General features: G+C 50.0%; 1 protein-coding gene across 1 annotated transcript in view; it reads left to right on the plus strand.

Moving 5' to 3' along the window:
• The window catches only part of PSMC3 (proteasome 26S subunit, ATPase 3), a 226,388-nt gene that overhangs the window by 176,131 nt on the left and 31,926 nt on the right, over nt 1–18,331 (plus strand). Inside the window, exons 8-9 of the mRNA XM_069623108.1 lie at nt 243–391; nt 852–948. Of these exons, the coding sequence (XP_069479209.1) occupies nt 243–391; nt 852–948 (246 nt within the window). The remainder of the gene's footprint in view (nt 1–242; nt 392–851; nt 949–18,331) is intronic.

Below are 18,331 nucleotides of genomic sequence, written 5' to 3' on the forward strand. Positions count from 1 at the left end.
AACGTGGAGTGGCCTCTCAAGTGTTTATGCAGAAAAGAGGGCGTGAGCTCAGTGCCCCTTTTTGTACAAATGATTTCCAGGGCCATGTAGGCAATCATTTCGATAATACTATCCAGAATTAAATATAGCGGTGAACACCAGTATGAGTCTAGTCAATGCCCATATAATTTTCCAGTTATAATTCAGCTGTAGCCACAGTACCCTCTAGTTCCTAAAGGTGTGTGCTTCTGTCTTTTCTCCAGGCAACCTTCCTGAAGTTGGCCGGCCCACAGCTGGTGCAGATGTTCATTGGCGATGGGGCTAAACTAGTCCGGGATGCTTTTGCTTTGGCTAAAGAGAAAGCTCCTTCTATTATATTTATTGATGAACTGGATGCCATTGGGACCAAGAGGTGAGTAGTAGGGTCTGCCTGGCAGTTGTGACACAGGGCTACATGAAGTAGCATAGATGGAGGAATGAAGTTTTGTAGTTTGAAAACTATAGGAGGTAATCTACAGAGCAGGGCACGAAAGGCTGAATTCAAGTAGCGGATAAAGGTCTAATTCTGGAGAGCTAAAAGGAGGGAATGGTATGTGAAAAGAAGTTGCTGATTTGGGGGGGGGGGTGGGAGGTGTTGTACAGGGAGATTGGAAGATGGACGGGAACTAGGAGGAAAAGGGAGAGGGTGGTAGATGGGGCAAACAGGGAAGTGATGATGGACTGTTTACAAGGCTAAAACATAATGAAAGACAATATGCAGCCACTTGTTTTTATTGTAACTGTGTGTCCTTGTCAAGGCTTAATTTATAGTCACTGTTATACAGGTTTGTTGTGGTATCCACTACATGCTGTTTGATTTCTCTCTTGTGCAGGTTTGACAGTGAAAAAGCTGGTGATCGAGAGGTACAGAGAACCATGCTTGAACTCTTAAACCAGCTAGATGGATTCCAACCGAATACACAAGTCAAGGCAAGTTCTCTAGCGCAGTCTCTGCATGGCTTGCTACTGAATAAAGGATAGGGCAAATGTAGCTTTACTGAATGTCTGAGGCTAACCTCCCTTCAGAGTAATATGTAAACATTGGGGAGGAAGGGATGGTTCCTGGTGGCAGATGGAAGTGCTATCTCCTTGCAGAGCGGCGACATGTGACCTGGCAGAGGGATGTGCTGTTTCCAACGTTAGTTGTATGGAGTCCTTAAAATCGACGGTGTTTCTCTCAAGTGTTAGTTTTGAGGCAGAACGTGTGCTAGAATTTAGTGGAGATTTCACCACATCTCATTATGACATGAACGCCCCAGTCGCACCCCTCGGCTGAGTTTGCACATGTTCATTGTCAGCCCAACATTAAATGATGGTTAAGCCTTTATGAATGGCCTTATGTTATTGTTGATCGAAATAAGCAACTGAGATCTGCTCAACAGTGTATGAAAAAAAATGTTATTACATTGCACGGCGATAAGAAAAGGTTAACAGATTGTCTGAGGACTGTTTTGCCCCCCTTACCTTTTATAAAGTGGGGGCCGCTCTCCTGTCTTTCACCGATTTATGATTAAGGAAGCAGGGCTCCTGGTCAAGACCCTGTTCTGCCCAGGTGGGCTAAATTGTCATAGACACAATTGAAAGGGTCGGATAGATAAATACATGCAGGCCCTCACAGACTTAGGTGTGTAAGAACAGTAATTTTTCATCAAATGAAACACAAACCCCTTTTTTTCAGAGATTTTCATTATGATTGAGATCATTTCTATGGACCAGTTCTCCTACAGAGACACAACACAGAACAACTAGATATAAAGATGGGGGGCGTGGCTACATGGCTACGTGAACAGACGTGCTCTGGAGGAGCTCCCACTGATCCGCCACCGATCCTCGCAGAAAAAGAGGGATTTTGCAAAACTAGCAACATCGAAGCTCAACCATGAATACATGAATGCCTGGCGTGTGCATCGAGCGCTGGAGCGGGCTGAATAGAGGAAGACCTGAGGAGCAATGGCCATCCGTAGCAGCTGGGGACTCGGGGCATGAAGATGGCAAAGATGGCGGCCGGAGACAAAGGAACAGTCACTGGCCATAAGACTGCGGCCGCCCGTGGAAGCGGGTAATGCAGCTGTTGCACCCGTCGGACCTGTGAAAACAAGAATAGACCCGGGCTTGCCCGCACACATGGATCAGGCTGGAGACGGCCCGTTGTGTTGAGGGGAGACATAGAGAACCCCTGCATGCGGCGCTGGGGCGAGAGAGAGAGCGTGCCCCTCGCAGCCGCAGAAAGCTGAGCAGAGGACAACTGGCGCTGTGCGCCTGGCGCTGCGGGCGTGAGCCTGAGGGGCGAGGACACCTGCAGACCGCCGCTGGGCGAGTTGCAGAATAGGGGGGAGTGCCGGCCCCCACGGAGACACGGGCTGCCAGGCATACGAAGCTGGAGCCGGCGTGGAGCGGCCGCGGTGGAGTCAGAGTGCGGCTGCCCTGGAGAGCGCTTCGGTTGGCGCTGCTAAAGTCGGGCGCACCGGAGCGCCTGAGGCGGAGGCCCCCAGTCCCCCAAGTGCTGAAGACCTAGTCGGATGGACTAGCGGAGACATCCCCGGCCCCAGAAAGCGTGCGTGGGCACACCCATGGCAGCAGTGCAGCTGCATGTGGTAACGTGAAGGGTAGAGCAATACGGGCTGCCGGGCATACGAAGCTGGAGCCAGCGTGGTGCGGCCGCAGAGAAATCCGGGAGCGGCTGCCTTGGAGAGCGCTTCAGTTGGCGCTGCTGAAGTCGGGCGCACCGGAGCGCCTGAGGCGGAGGCCCCCAGTCCCCCAAGGGCTGCAGACCTAGTCGGACGGACTAGCGGAGACATCCCAGGCCCCAGAATGCGTGCGTGGGCACACCCCTGGCAGCAGAGCAGCTGCATGTGGCAACGTGAATGGCAGAATAGGGGGGTCAATTCGCCTGGGCCAGGAAATAATAGCTGTGATACGGTGGCTGGGGAGGCTTACATGGAGACGGAGCCCCAGCGCCGAGGACAGGTTAAAAGACAGATCGCAGTGCTGCCTGGACAGAGCGCAGACATTGGAGGACCCTGGCATCCTCTTAATGAGGCTGAATAAAACGGCCCACTTTGGGACATATGGAACACCCCGATGGGCAAATAGGGAGTAGCTAGTGCCTCAGCGAAAACAGGCGCTGAGATCGCCTTTGCGAACCAGTTTGCCGGGAGGCCCAGCTGGGCCCCAGCGCAGAAGTGAACGGACCCGGCGGCCCTGCCCGTCCTCCGGTGCCCAGAAGAAACACAGTGGAGACTCGCGGATAGGACTGTACGAGACCTGGTACGTGGGAGGACACAGCCCATTCCAGGGAAGCAAAGGGCAGCTGGTACATATTCCGGGCACGGCTGTGGGGGGCCCTGCATACAGCACATACGGCAGCAGCAGGCTGTGAAGCACCACACAGTGTGCAGGATTGGTCTCGGGTGGGTCAATAGCCCCCAACAAAGGGCAGACACCACACAGTCTGCAGCAGAGAAGGAGGATAGAGAATATAACCTGGGGACGGCGATCTGAACTGGAGAGGCACCAAGGTGAAGCCTAAGCACTCAAGACAACGAGCAGAGAGATGAGCGCACGTCTGGATCGCGGAGGATGACTCGTGACCACGCAGACATTGGTGTGGGGGGGGAAGCACGACAGGCTTCTGCTCAGTCGACATAGCAGGATGTCCTCCAAGGTGGTAAGGCCCAGGATCAAGCAGCCCACGATGGAGCCCTATGCCAAGTCACCCCCGGGCGCGGAGAGGGGCAAAAGTAAGGAGACCCCTGCGGCAGAGGCGTAAACACCCGGTATGATCCAGGAGGTGTTGGCAGCGATTGCTGATTTAAAAATGGCCTGGGAGACGAAACTGGGCCTGGCTATGAAAGAGCTGCAGGAGGGCCTGGACCTCAAGATCGGAGCGGTCCAAGAAGAGGTGAAACTGGTGAGGCAGGATGTGCGGACGATCGCAGAGCGCGCTGGGACCTTGGAGAAGGAGATGGCCCCGACCACGGAGGCGTGCGCCGCACATGCAAAGGAGCTCCATGCCCTTGGGCAACGGGTGGGCAATCAGGAGGACAGAGCAGAGCAAGCAGAGGGTCGTTCCAGGCGGAATAACATCCGTATAGTGGGTCTGCCGGAAGGAACGGAAGGGTCAAACCCCACAGAATATGTGGAAACCTTGCTCCTGCAGGAGATAACGGGCGGGGTGCTGACCAAGGGGTTCGCGGTTGAAAGAGCGCACAGGGCCCTGACAAGGAGACCGGCCCCAGGAGCCCCCCCGCGGCCGATGATCGCTAAGATCCTAAACTATCGGGATCGGGAGAGGATTCTCGAATTTTTCCGGAAGGGAGGAACGATTGAGAGGGGGTCAGCAAAGATCACGGCATACCCGGACTACACGCTGCTCGTACAGCGCAGTAGAATGAACTTTGGGTCGGTAAAAAGAAGGCTGAGGGAAGCAGGCCTCCGCTACATGTTGCTTTATCCAGCCAAGTTGAAGGCGTTTTACAAGAACAGATCCCTCTTCTTCGAGACGCCATCAGAGGCGATGGACTGGCTGGATATGCAGGGCCGGCCTCAGGAACCGGATGCCCAAATGGAAGCTGCGGAAGATAAGTAGCATGTTGCTGTGGTGACCAGGGTGTCATAGCTAAGACATTGGGACTTGAATATAGAGTTGCACTGTGCTTGCGGGGAGTGAGTCATAGCATTAGCTGGTTGGATCCGTTGAATGCACCTTTCCTAAAACATAGAACAGGGAGCTCCTGGGAGACACCTCTTGACCCCAATAGTTGTATATTTAGTTAGGTCACTGTTAGATCGGTGACGCCCCGCGGGGTCCTAGTCCTCGGATACGAGACAGGACCAGACGCGGGTGGGCCTGAGATCCAGGGATGGAGCTGGGCATTTGTTGGGGTAGGGCAGGGTGGGGGGTGGGGTTGGGTTGTGTGCTGTGGTGTGTAGTTGGGGAACATGAAGGGGGGGAATTGTTGAAAGAGGGAAGAGGGAAAGTCGGTAAACGAAGCAACGAAGGGAGCATTGAGGGGATTGGTGGGTTGGGAACTGACCGAGTAGATGGCATCGGGTAATCTCCGAATTGTGACCTGGAATGTACGGGGCCTCAATAGTTATCTTAAATGAAATAAAGTGATGCAGTCCTTGAAGAGGATGCGCATTGACATAGCCCTGCTAAAGGAGACTCATCTCACTAAGGAAAGATTGGAAGTGGTTAGGAGAAAATGGAGGGGAAATGTTGTAGGGGCTACGTACTCTGCGTACGCTAGAGGAGTTATCACCTGGGTGGCGCCGCATGTGCCGTTTCAGGTGCTTGGCTCAACGATAGATCCGGAAGGCAGAATGGTGGTGGTAACGGGGCTCCTGGAAAACAGGGAAGTGCAAATTATAAAACTTTACACCCCCAACCATAACACGGCTGCCTATTTTGGGTCCCTTTATGGTAACTTGGCCCCCTAGCTGGGGGGGGCGGTGGTGTGGGGAGGGGACTTCAATTGCACCCTGAACCCCAGAATGGACAGGTCAGCTGACAAGGTGGGGAAAACGGCACCGGCGGCCAAAGCGCTCGGGACATTGCTGAATGACCTGGGCCTGGAGGATGTGTGGAGAAGGCTGCATCCTACGGACAGGCAGTACTCGCACTACGCAGCACCACATGACTTGTTTACGAGGCTAGATTATGTGTTCGTAGCGGCTGAGATAGCGGGAGAAATGGTAGGAGCGGAATACAAGGCCCGGGTTTTATCTGACCACTTGCCTTTGGTGGTGGAGCGGCGACACCAGCCCCCCAGATCGCGAATCCCAACGTGGAGACTTAGGACAGAGGCACTGCAAGATGATGGGTTCCGAGAGGATCTGAGAGATGCCATCGAGGAATACTTTGATATAAACACAGGCAGCGTACGCTCGATGGGGACGCTGTGGGAGGCATTTAAGGTGGTGGTACGAGGAGTAGCCATTTCCAAATCTAAAGGGCTCCTAGGGGGTATTGAAAAGGAACTTCAGGAAACGGAAAGGAAGCTGGAGGGCCTCATACGACATGAGGACACTGCCTGTGATAATGGAACAAAGATCAAGGACCTACAGTTAACCTGCTGTGCACTCTGGGATAGGTTGTGTAGATTAAATTACAAGAAATACACGGCGAGGCTTCATGCAGGGGGCGACAAGCCGGGCAGACTGCTGGCCTGGCTGTATAAGAGTGAGACGCCCCGATCAGTGATCAGGGAGATTAGGGATGAGGGAGGTCCCATTTGCAATACCCAAGAAGGGGTAAATGAGGAGTTTCTTAAATTTTACAGACATTTGTATGAGGATACGGGGGAGGATATGGGCCAAGACATACTGGACACATTAGCGGATTTACCTTGGATGAGTTGGAGGTGGTGATTCAGAATCTGCCCATGTGCAAGGCGCCCGGATCGGATGGGTTGCCTAGTGAGTTTTATAAGACATACAAGCAGGAGCTGCTTCAGCCACTGCTTGCCATGTTCAACAAGGCCTATGACAGGGGGAACTTCCATTGTCCCTCCGCGAAGCTGTGATCATCCCACTCCTGAAACCGGGCAAGCCGGCCGTGGAGTGTGGGTCCTACAGACCTCTGTCTATGCTCAACCAGGATAGTAAAATACTTACGGCAGTGCTGGCTAACAGGCTGAAGAGGGTGATAAGTAAGCTGATACACTCTGATCAGACGGGCTATGTCCCAGGCAGGAACATCACTGACAACCATAGGAGGCTACATCACATCATTGACCAAACTGAGGATGATATGGGCGAGCTGGCTGTCGTGTCGCTTGACGCGGTTAAAGCCTTTGATTTGGTACGGTGGCCGTGGCTGAAAGCGGCCCTGAGGGGATACGGAATGGGACCTGGATACATCAGGTGGGTCCAGCTGTTGTACAGCACCCCGATGGCCAGAGTCAAAACAGGGTCCATAGTCACAGATATTTGGCAACTCAGCAGGGGAACCAGACAGGGATGCCCCTGGTCGCCCATGTTATACATATTGGCATTAGAACCGCTGGCAATATGCCTGCGGCAACAATACGGGGAGGTGGGTATTAGCACAATAAGCGGTAGACACCTGGTATCACTGTATGCGGATGGCATGCTCCTTTATCTGCGTTACCCGGAAGAAAACCTGCAGTATGTGTTGGAGGTGATGGAACGTTACGCCACCCTCTCGGGCATATCGGTGAACCCTAGAAAGTCCAGTTTGTTTCCCCTGGGCAGATCTAAGAATGTCCCGCTGCAGAGGCTGCCCATCCTGCCAATACCATGGCAGATTGAGACATTCAGGTATCTAGGAGTAGATATTTACCACGAGATCGAGGCGGAGCACAAACATAACACAGAGAAAGCAATAGAGGGGGTCAAGAACAGCATGGTGTTTTGGTCTAGATTGCCCCCGACTATGATGGGGAGAGCGGCCTTGCTCAAGATGGTGGTCCTGCCTAGACTCTTGCATTTCTTTGTGAATATCCCTTTTTGATTCCCAGGAGCCTATTTGTGAAACTTCATAGTGTGTGTAGGAGCTTCGTGTGGGGTAACTCCAGAAACCGGGTGGCCCTGTGGAAACTCCAGAACCTGTGTGATAAGGGGGGTATAGCCCTGCCAAATTTTGAACTCTATTATCTGGCGGGACAGCTGCTGTATGTGGCCAGGTGGCTGTCTGATGAAGATTCAGCGGAAGCCAGGCTTTTACGGGGAGACCCAGCCTCATATTTTTTGAGAGAAGTGGTGTGGTTGCGAAAGAATAAACTGGTGGGATGGGGGGGATATTGAGGCTGGGCTGGGAGGTCTGGCATAGAACATGGAGAATGATGGGTGATTCGGAGCCGCTTTCCCAGCAGGCCACATTGGTGGCGCTGTGTGGGAACGACTCAACTATTTGAGGCGGTCCGTAGATACTGGGAACCAGTAGGCTTGGCCACCCTTGGGGACATATGGCAAGAAGGGGAGGCATTGGACTTTCAGAGGTTGCAGGAAGAGACAGGGGTACATAGAGGCCAATATATGACCTACGCCAGGCTCATGAAACAGATTAGAGAGAGATGGCCCGAGACTGCGCTAGCTGATGACCCTGATGCCTCCCTAGAAAGCATGTATGCTGTTTCGGAGGGCGGGCACGAAATATCAAGGATATACGAACTCCTGAGAGCGAAGACTGGGAGGGAGCTGCTCCAATTGAGACAGGATTGGGAGGAAGAGGTGGGTGGACCCATGATAGATGGGCACTGGGAGAGAGCCCAGAGGTACCATAAAAAGGTGTCCCGGAACGCGAGACTCCAACAACTTCAACTGTATGTTACCCATAGGGCATACATGACCCCTGAGAAAATTGCAAGGTTTGGAGGCTCGGTCACGCAGAAATGCCCTAGATGCGGGGAGGTGGATGCGGGGCTGCTACACATGTTTTGGGCTTGTCCGGAGTGTGCACAGATTTTGGGAGGAGGTCAAAATGAAACTGGCTGGTGGGGGAGTGGTGTTGGACGTGGGATCGGCCTGGTCATGCATGCTTGGGACTTTTCCCAGACCCCGGGACTCAAAGCATATAAGCAAGATGAGGGATTTAGCTTATGTCCTGGCCAAATGTAGGATTGCTATGGGCTGGAAAGCAGCCCATAGACCCAGGGTGGAACTATGGTGGGCGGACCTCTTAAAATGGGCGGAAGCGGAATCCGTATTTTGGTTTGAAGCGGTCACTAGGGGGAGCGAGGAGGAAGTAGGGCCCCTGCTGGCCTGGCGGCTACTGGTGGCCTCCATGGCAACCCCTCACCAAGGTAATATAGAATCGGATGACTCAGATGATGAGCGCACAAGCACTGCGCTACCCGATAATGCTCCTGCGGATGACACGGGTGAACCGACTCTAGTTTGAAGGGGGGTCGGGGGAGGGTGGGGAATTATACTGTGGAATGTGATTTTTTTAATGATGCTTTTACGTACAGAAACAGTTGTAATGTGTGGTGTTTTGTTTGCTTTTGAAAATAAAAATAAATAAATACAAAATAGATATAAAGATCAAGTAAACAATACAGTACATCAAATATCAACCCAAGATGCATGGTCTGGGCTACAGTACAAACATTATAACACATACATTTCCTACCTTCAGTATATCCAGCAACAGTGGTTTTTTGGTGATTGCACTAGTTCAACAAAACAAATTCCGTAAAATACATGGTACCAAGGCACACAGTGAGTATTATACAACACTGGGGCTCAAAGGCTACACCAAGGTGCTGCCTATGGAGTTTGTCAGACTCCAAAGTCAAAAGAAACGGAGTCCAAATCACAGAAACATATGTGAGAGAGTGGGAAAAAGGTTCTCCCTCTCTCCAGGTTAGAAATTAAAAGTCCTAAAGTCCAACAAAAGAGCTGGGGGGTCGCTCTCCAAGGTAGAATGGAATTGGCACATTTCTGAGAATTCTCCCTAAAATACATATTTAAAGAAACAGTGTATAGATCAAGTAAACAATACAGTACATCAAATATCAATCCAAGATGCATGCTGTGTGCTACAGTGCAAACATACATTTCCTACCTTTCTTGTGGGGCCTTCATCAGGACTGGACAACTGGGGTGTCGGGAAGTTCTGCGTGTGCTGCCAAAGAAAGCACCCATTTATGCCTCTGCCATGGCTTTTTTCTCTCTTTTAACTCTGTATTCCATTTGACCACTATACTGCATGCACATTCATTCACCTCTGAAATCCAGACCCTCAAAACAAACATGCGCCATGACCTATGATGCTGACGCACATTAAACCCCAGATTGTATGCAGTACCCTGTGGGAGACTGCTCCAACTTTGACCGCTTGGCAATAGTTAACCCAATCTTTTGTATAAGCATGTATTACACAAGTTGGTAGAGGACTGAGCAGCCAGGCCTATCTCAAGAGGGGTCAATGTGAGCAGTAAGGGTGTTGCACAGAGATTCAGTGACAAGTATCCAAATAAACACTTACTCTCAAGGTTTCTTTATTAAACCATTATTAATGGTTTGACTAAGCCTTCTTTAGAAGGAAGCAATATATAGTTAACACAAATATACTTCAAAGTACACTGTTTCTTTAAATAAGTATGTTAGGGAGAGTTCTCAGAAATGTGCTAATTCCATTCTACCTTGGAGACCCCCAGCTCTTTTGTTGGACCTCAGGGCTTTCCATTTCTAACCTAGAGAGAGTGAGAACCTTTTTCCCACTCTACATATTTTTCTGTGATTTGGACTCTGTTTCCTTTGATTTTGGAGTCTGACAAACTCCATAGGCAGCATATTTGCATTGTTACAAAGCACCTCCAGTGCAGTGACACAGGGAAGTCTCTTAGATTTCCCAAAGATTTAAATACCTTCTCTTGGCAAAACTACTGTTTACAAGAGCAGTGAAGTGAAACTGACTTTACTTACATTTTGTAACTTTCTAGACCCAGCGCACACTATCTTACCATAGGGTGCTGGAGAGGTTACTTATCCTCTTTGTCTGGTTTCTCATGTAACATTTTTGTTACACTTCAACTAATGGCTGGTGGCAGTGGTTTACTTTCTACAACCAATTGTGTGTTTTTACTGCGTGCTGCGTTCGCAGCTGCAGTAATGCACCAAGGTTGCCCATTTTTGTCAAAATGGCCCGCTCTTGTTTTTTCTCCATTTCTTGCTGGGAAGGTCCTTCTTGAGATTTACTCTGATCGCCAAACCAGGTTTGGTCCCTTTGTTCATTTTGTCTTTGGCGTGATTCACGAGTAAAGCCTGCCTCTGGCTCCAGTATGTCTGGCCGGGGCAGGAAGTGAGGGAGGTGCTCGAAACTCCCTGTGCTTTAATCCCCTTGGTTACAGGAATGCACCCAAAGGTGATTGGCTTGCTGTCCGGTAAAGACAGCCATCCTGCTGTGTGATTGACAGCTAGGCTGGAATGAATGGGAGAAACCTGCATAAAAGGCGAGGCTTTTTGGCTTGGAAGGCAGAGTCGACCACTGGACGAAGGAATCCGAAGAACTTGGACGAGGCGCCTGCTCCAGCTCCTGGACTGTTGGTTTGCCCGGTAAAGCCCTGCTGCTGTGCTGAAGCTCCAAATTTGTTTGACTAGAGGAGGTGGGACCAATCACCCCCAAAGTGAACTCGTTTGGACATCCTCTCGGAGCTGGCTGTACTTCTTCTGCTGCTGCTGCTGCTGCTGGAACCGAAGCGCCAGGGAGAGGAACACCAAACCGAGTGGATCGCTTTGAAGTCAGACCTGAGCGCCAGGAAGATCCTCCGGACTTCCCTGAAGCAGGACTGATCAAGCCTGAGCCACCTCGACAGTGTGCCGGACCCCAGATGCGAGGAAAGTCTGAAGTGGTATCCGAGAACTGCGGTGCTGCTATTTGCTATCAGACGCGAGTAGCTGAAACCACGAAGTGAAGCTGAATTCAAGTCTGACCATTGCTGCCGCCGACCTTCCATTGTGTTGCAGGAGTCCCTAGAAGTCCTACGACTGAGGCACAGGAACAGGATCTGCAGAGCCACACAGGAACAGAAGCCAGCTGGAACCATTTCTTCTAACTAAAGGTACTTTAACCCTAAGAGGGCTTGCCTCCTGTTGTGTAGACTTACTTGTTCTCAGTTGAGACTTGTCTTGGTTGCTCTTGCAGAGTTGCTTATAACTTGGCCCCTCTCAAGGTTCTCAGCTTGTGGCCCTTCAAGTGAATCTTATTTCTACAAACCTTTCTAAAAACATTGTGCAAGACTTTTACTTACCTGCCAAGAGGATCTTCAGCTCCCGTAAACTTTGGTCAACTAACATTGACTTTCCTGGCTCCCTAAGAGACTCTTCTACCTCTGACTTTGTGCTTTTACCTTTCCCCCAGGAAAGGGTTAATTTACTTTGCATTGGAGGGTTTTAAAAATACTTACCAGTTTATGAATTATTTGTTAATCTTTGTTTTATTCCCTATCTAACCCTTTGCACCTAAACTCAGTATTGCTCTAAATGTACCAGTGATAAATTAATGTCCACATCGTCCTAGCTATTTAAGTCACCTGAGGGTGTAGGAAGTGTCTGTGTTGCATCCCCAATAGGTATCATCTGATTTAGAGAAACAGAGTGTGTTTTGAAGTGTATTATAATTGTTACTTCTGATGCTTGTTAATCTGCTTAGAATCACATGTAGAGTATTGCATGTTTCTTTCGAGAATCGAAAGGGGACCTCGACATGGGCGTGCCTGAAACACTATCCCTATCGTGACGTGTAGTGTACTCAAAATCCCTCACGCGTCGAGGTCCCTCAGATTGTTTTTTTCCGCCCAGCATACTGGTTGCCTTAAGCGGAGCTCGTTCAGAGACATTGCGAATTGTCCCATCGACCTTTGGTCGAATAGATTTTATTAATATTTGAGATAACCTTAACCGTCCTTCCTTTCGACCACAGCCGGCCTACACAGTAGGGAGAGCGGGGTCGGGGTGGACATGTCTGTACCATCTGAGAATGCCTTTCCCTTTCCTCCCTCTTTCCTTTTTGGTCTTCGTCACTTTCCCTATACTCAGCTATGGAGAGGACTCCATTTAGGTTTTGCCCTATTTGCAAGGGCAAATTTCCTTGGAGAGATAAGCATAGACAGTGTAACCGTTGCTTGCCTCTAGATCACAACGAAGAAGGTTTTGCGACTTGCAAGCTCCTCTGTCCTAAAACATTGAAGGAGCGCCGTGTCAAGTGGTGGGCAGCCTACAGGATGTCGAAAGCAGAGTCCTCTCCCGCTCGCACAACCGCTGAGTCTGATGAGGGCAATAGGGACGACCATACCTCTGACCCGGAGGTTGTTGACAGTTCATCTGGGTGCTCCTGCTCCACGTCGTCTGTCCCCAGCCCCGCCAGGCACGGCTCAGGCACTGCTATGGGGAATATACACCCGGTGACAAAGACGAACATTTGCAAATCACTAAGCACACAACCCCTGGCCAGTTTTCGATCAAGAAGACCACAGCGCCAACGGGCACACCGGAGGTTCCGGCCGTACCTGCGGACCGTAACGATCGGAAGCCCTCCCCGCAGCCACAGATGCGCATAGCGACCGAGCAATCGAAAAACAAAGGGTGCAACTCCTAATATTCCTATTTCCGTCGAGATGCATCGTAAGAAGGTGTCTTCCAACGATAAGGCCCAGGCTCCGCCGAAGAAGGCGTCTGCCGGAGACGAGCCAATGGCTCAGCTGAAAACTACACAACCGCAGGCTGAGGCAACGCGTCTCCTCTGCGGAGGACATCTCCGAAAGCAGTGCGAGAATTGTTTCGGCCGACGCTCCTAGGCGGCAGTCAAAGGATTTGCCGAGGCCTACTGAAAAAAACCAAGGATCCGTCAAAATCCAAAGATAGCCTAAGGGGAATACCGGAACCCTCCGCCAAGCCTAAGCAGAGACACAGGGACACGCCACCTCTGTCGGTCCCCTGGGAGGAGTTTTCGGAAGGCGAAGAAGGTATTTCTTCGGCATTGAGACAAAATTCTCGACGTTTAGCAGCAGAAGATAGTTTACATGAGCCCTTTCCACCTCTAGACCCCTCTGCGTCTTCTGCTTGGACTAGAGAAACATTTGAGAATTGTATGGAGAGGCTTGATAGGTTTGTTGCCTTATCAGAGCAAACCACCCCCAAAAGACTACAGGAAGAAAGCATTTTGGACCCTGTGGCTACATTTCCAAGACTGTTTGACCCCCCTCTCATGAAGAGGATGTGTACACTTACGACCTCACTGAGGAGGACGCTCCTGCAGACACTCAGGATGAAGATCATTGCATCGATCCTGAGGATATGCATGAACCCATAGATCGGTGGGGGGAAAACCCAGATGTGGGTGACCCTCAGCCTTGGCAGTCTCCAAACCCTTCACCAGGTTCTGATGCCCTGTGTTTGGATTCCCCCCAGACTACTCCCACTAGACAGCCCTCTCCAGTGGACAATCGAATGACGTTTAATGCCATGTTGCGCAAAGCTGCAGAACATTTCAAGATCGCCTCAACTCAATTAAAAAGCATCTGGCTCCCTCGTTTGCAACACCTGCACTCACAAGAGCAGTTAATCTGAGGATAGAAAAGCTTTTTTGGTCTCCCCCCCCCCAGCCCTCCCCCCGTCCCCCCTCTGATTCCCTTTATATCAGAGGTCACTCCACCCCAGACTCTCTGGTAGTGACCACTTCAAGGAAAAGGGCAGGGGTCCCCCTGTCAACCGGCGAGGCACCCCCTGATAAAGAGTGTAAAAGGCTCTAGGTAAGAGGGTCACGGCCGCAGCAGCTTTTTCTACACGCATCGCTAACAATACCACCTTGTTAGCCAGCTACGCGGATGATCAGTGGGCCCTTTTACAGGAAGGCATGCAGGAGGTTCCCGAACTGCTACGGACTCGCCTTCTGGCCACGGTAGCCGAAGGCAGACCAGTAAACCACAGCATATTTAAGAACAATTTGGATTCCGCTGAGACAGCGGGTCGATCTATGGCTCAGGGCACCCTCCTAAAAAGACATGCGTGGCTAAGGAACTCTGGGTTCAAGCCAGAAATGCATCATCACTTATTAATAAACCCTTAGACGAATCCAACCTATTTGGAAGAGCGGTCGACGAGGCTCTCGAGACCGCAAAGAAGGAGCACGACACTCTGACGCTAGACCAGATCACACAAAGACCCTCCACGAGAAGGGGATCTGGTCCAGATGCATTTTTCGTGGCCAACGCTTCCCTCAACACCAGTTCACCTCAGGAAACAATTGGTCCTCTCCACAGGGAACCAGTTCATACACCTAAGGGGTCAGCGTCATGGGAAAGGAAGGGGCAGAAACTCTACTCCCAGAGGCCACCCGTCCTCAAGTTCAAAATGACCCGAAGATTCGGGACCCCTCCCATGCCTCCCCGGTCTGGGGCCAGTTAACATCATTCCTTCAGGCATGGGAGGGGATAACTACAGACCACTGGATGCTAAGGACTGTGACCCATGGGTACTCATAGAGTTCAGTCGGTCCCCAATGTTCAGACCGCCACGCGCAAGACTGACGCCAGACCCTCTGCGTATCCTTCAGGAAGTCGAGACACTACAAGAGAAGGGACCTGTTAGGCAGAATTGCATGTAGTACCCTCTGGGACCACCACACACAATAAGTCTGTACCACACAGTTTGTTGGTAGCGAGCTGAGCAGCCAGGCTTATCTCAAGAGTGAATGTGAGCAGTACAAGTAGTTACACAAAATACTTTCAATCACAGTGGTTCATGTAGACCCTTCTACTCAAGGTTTCTTGGTAAAACGCCGATTAATTTTTTTACACAATCATTTATAAAACATTTCCCTAGAAGAAGGCAACTTAATATAATAGACCAATACACTTCAATACAAAGTTTTTGAGACAGTTTGAGCTCCCTTGAGAAAGGAGCCAAATGGCAGTGCAGTTACTTAGCAGTGAGCAAAAAGGACAAAGGTAAGTTGAATAAATTATATATACTTTCTAGGCAGTGCAAATAGTTTCAGTGCACCAGAATAGTTCAATTCAAGTCAATAGGCCAGGCCAAAGTCAATGGGCTAGTGTTCTGGATAGAAAAGAGCAGTTCTGGTATCAAACGGTAAAGTCTTTGCAAAGGTTCTCAGAAGTAGTTTAGGCGAAAAAGAATCATTTGTGGGTTCACAAGCTGATTAGGCCTGCAAGTGGGGAAAGTTTCACAAACTTTCACTGCGGGAGTGACGTTCTCCCAATCGGGTTGGCACAGTATCTTTTTTTGTATGAAGAAAACAAATGTTGCTGAAGTTGTGGTTCCTGGCAGTTCCTGCAGATCTCGCTGTTCCTGAGCCTCAGTCGTGGGGACAAGAGGGAGGACGTCGGGGGGACTCCTGCACTGCACAGGATTGTTGAAGAAAGCAAACAAAATGGAGTCGCGTTCAGTTTCCAGTAGCTGTAGATTCAAGAACTCAAACTGGTGTCCCTCTCCCTGGTTAATCCTAACCAGCCTTGAGAATGGTATCCAGGTGTCTTATGAGTTGATTGGTCCCACCAACTCAGAAGCCGTCCTTGAAGGAGTTTCTCTGTCGAATGGAGTTTTGCAATTCGGACCTGCAACAGGGCTTCACCGGGCAAACCAACGGTCCAGTGGTTGTAGCAGCCGTCCTCTTCCAGCTCGTCTTCGGTTCTTTTGTTCCAGTGGTCGACTCTGCCTTCCAGTCCTGGAGACTTGGCTTTTAAACAGTTTTCTCCCTTTCATTCCTGCCTACCTGTCATTCACCCAGCAGGGTGGCTGTCCTGGCCGGACAGTCAGCCAGCCAATCAGGCCAGAGTGCATTTGGGTCTCCTAGGAGACTAAGCACAGGGAGTTTCGGGCACCTCCCTCACTTCCTGCCCACCCCAGACGCTAAGGGTGGACTTCAGTCCTGAAGCCCGCCAAAGGCACACAAAGGGACCAGACCTGGTTTGGCGTGCAGAGACAACCACTAGAAGGACCTTTCCAAAAAGAAATGGCGAAAAAAGAAGACTGGGACCAGTTTAAACAAAGGGGCTTAAGGCGCCATCTTGAAAAACATGGCTTCTGTGATTTTTAGCTACCGGTGTTTGCGTCGGGAAAAATCATGGTAGTTCATTGTAAAACCACTTCCACCAGCCTTTTCAATAGGAAAGGCTAGCATTTGACTGCTACATGAGTGTTTAGTCACAGGGAATACTAGGTAACCCCTCCAGCACTCCATTGTAAGATGGTATGTACTGGATGTATGAATTTGGAAAAGAAGTCAATTTCACCTTACATTCTCTGGGAAACAGTTGTTCATCCCAGAGAAGCTTTCTAAACATTTGGGAAGTCTAAAAGACATCCCTGTGTCACTGCACTGAGGGTGCTGTGTAACACACATGAAAAGATGATGCCCATGGAGTTATCTAAAACTCTATAACCTGAGAACACAAATGTAAAACACACATCAAAACCCATGAAAGCGTGGGGGAAAAAGGCTCACACTCTTTCCAGGTTAAAAAAAAAGTCCTCAAAATCCAGCAAAGTTGCTGGGGGTCTCTAAGGTGAAGGGAATTAGCACATTTCTGAGAATTCTCCCCAACACTCGTCACCCCCAGACTAAGGGACATGAGGATTTAATCCATCCCTGGATGAATCTCCTTATTCCAGTCGGTCAAACATTCTGGAGAGACCATCAGCATTTTGGTGATTACACCCTGACCTGTGTACAATGGTAAAATCAAACCCCTGTAGGGTGATTGACCATCTTAAGAGTTTAGGATTTCCCCCTTCATCTGCATTAACCATCTCAAGGGTTGGTGGTCAGTCTGAGTCACAAAATTAGATCCATACAAGTATGGTCTAAACTTCTTCAGTGACCACACAATAGCAAAACATTCTCTTTCAATGGTTGCCCACCTTGTTTCTGGTTCCTTCAGCTTTCTGCTGATGAAGCAGATGGGGTGCTCCCTACCTTTCTCATCCAGCTGACTCAGAACTGCACCTATACCTGTATTGGAAGCATCTGTTTGCACAATGAAGGTTTGGCTGTTGTCAGGAGCTCTTAAGACTGGAGCTTGACAAAGGGCTGTCTTAAGTCCTTCGTGCACTCCTCATTCCAACTGACCTTTTTTGGAAATTTGTGTGAGACCACATTTAAGGGAGAGGCTATGGACCCATAGTTCTCAATGAAGTTCTTATAATAACCAGTGAGACCTAAGAAGTCTCTCACTTGGGTTTGAGTAGTAGGGGTGGCCCATTCGTGTACAGCTTGTACCTTGCTAGGCAATGGCCTTACACAGCACTACGCTGGACTAAATCATTCCTAGCAGACAGAACAGAAACCGTATGGATTAAACCCTTCAAATCCACCCCACGAGTTAACGACTGTGGAATGCCACAAGGATCCTCACTATCACCACTGTACTTCATCTACCAAACCCCAGTTATCAGAATCTTCAAGAAACACATTACATGCTACAACTACGCAGACGATACTCAAATCATCTACAAAATCAAAGACACCCAAGCCGATCATTCAGACGTAACCGACTGTCTAAAAGAAGTCTTCAACTGGATGAATGCCAACAACCTGAAAATCAACCCAGGAAAAACAGAAATCATGATCATATCCAAAGACCAAGAGAACGAAACCGCCATCCCGTGGCCAACGGAAATGGGAACCGCACCATCAAAATCTGGGAGTCCTGATGGACAACACCCTAACCAACCGCAAATAAACACAACAGTCAAGAAATGCTTATTCCTCCTCCACACGGCAAGAAAAATACTACCTTTCCTCTCATTCACACACAAAACGCTCACTATCGTAGCCCTCCTCATGTCAAGTATCGACTATGCAAACAGCCTCTACCTCTGAATA

The sequence above is a fragment of the Ambystoma mexicanum genome, chromosome 11 (assembly GCF_040938575.1).
Source record: "Ambystoma mexicanum isolate Mex_15411 chromosome 11, UKY_AmexF1_1, whole genome shotgun sequence".
In the NCBI taxonomy this organism is placed as follows: Eukaryota; Metazoa; Chordata; class Amphibia; order Caudata; family Ambystomatidae; genus Ambystoma; species Ambystoma mexicanum.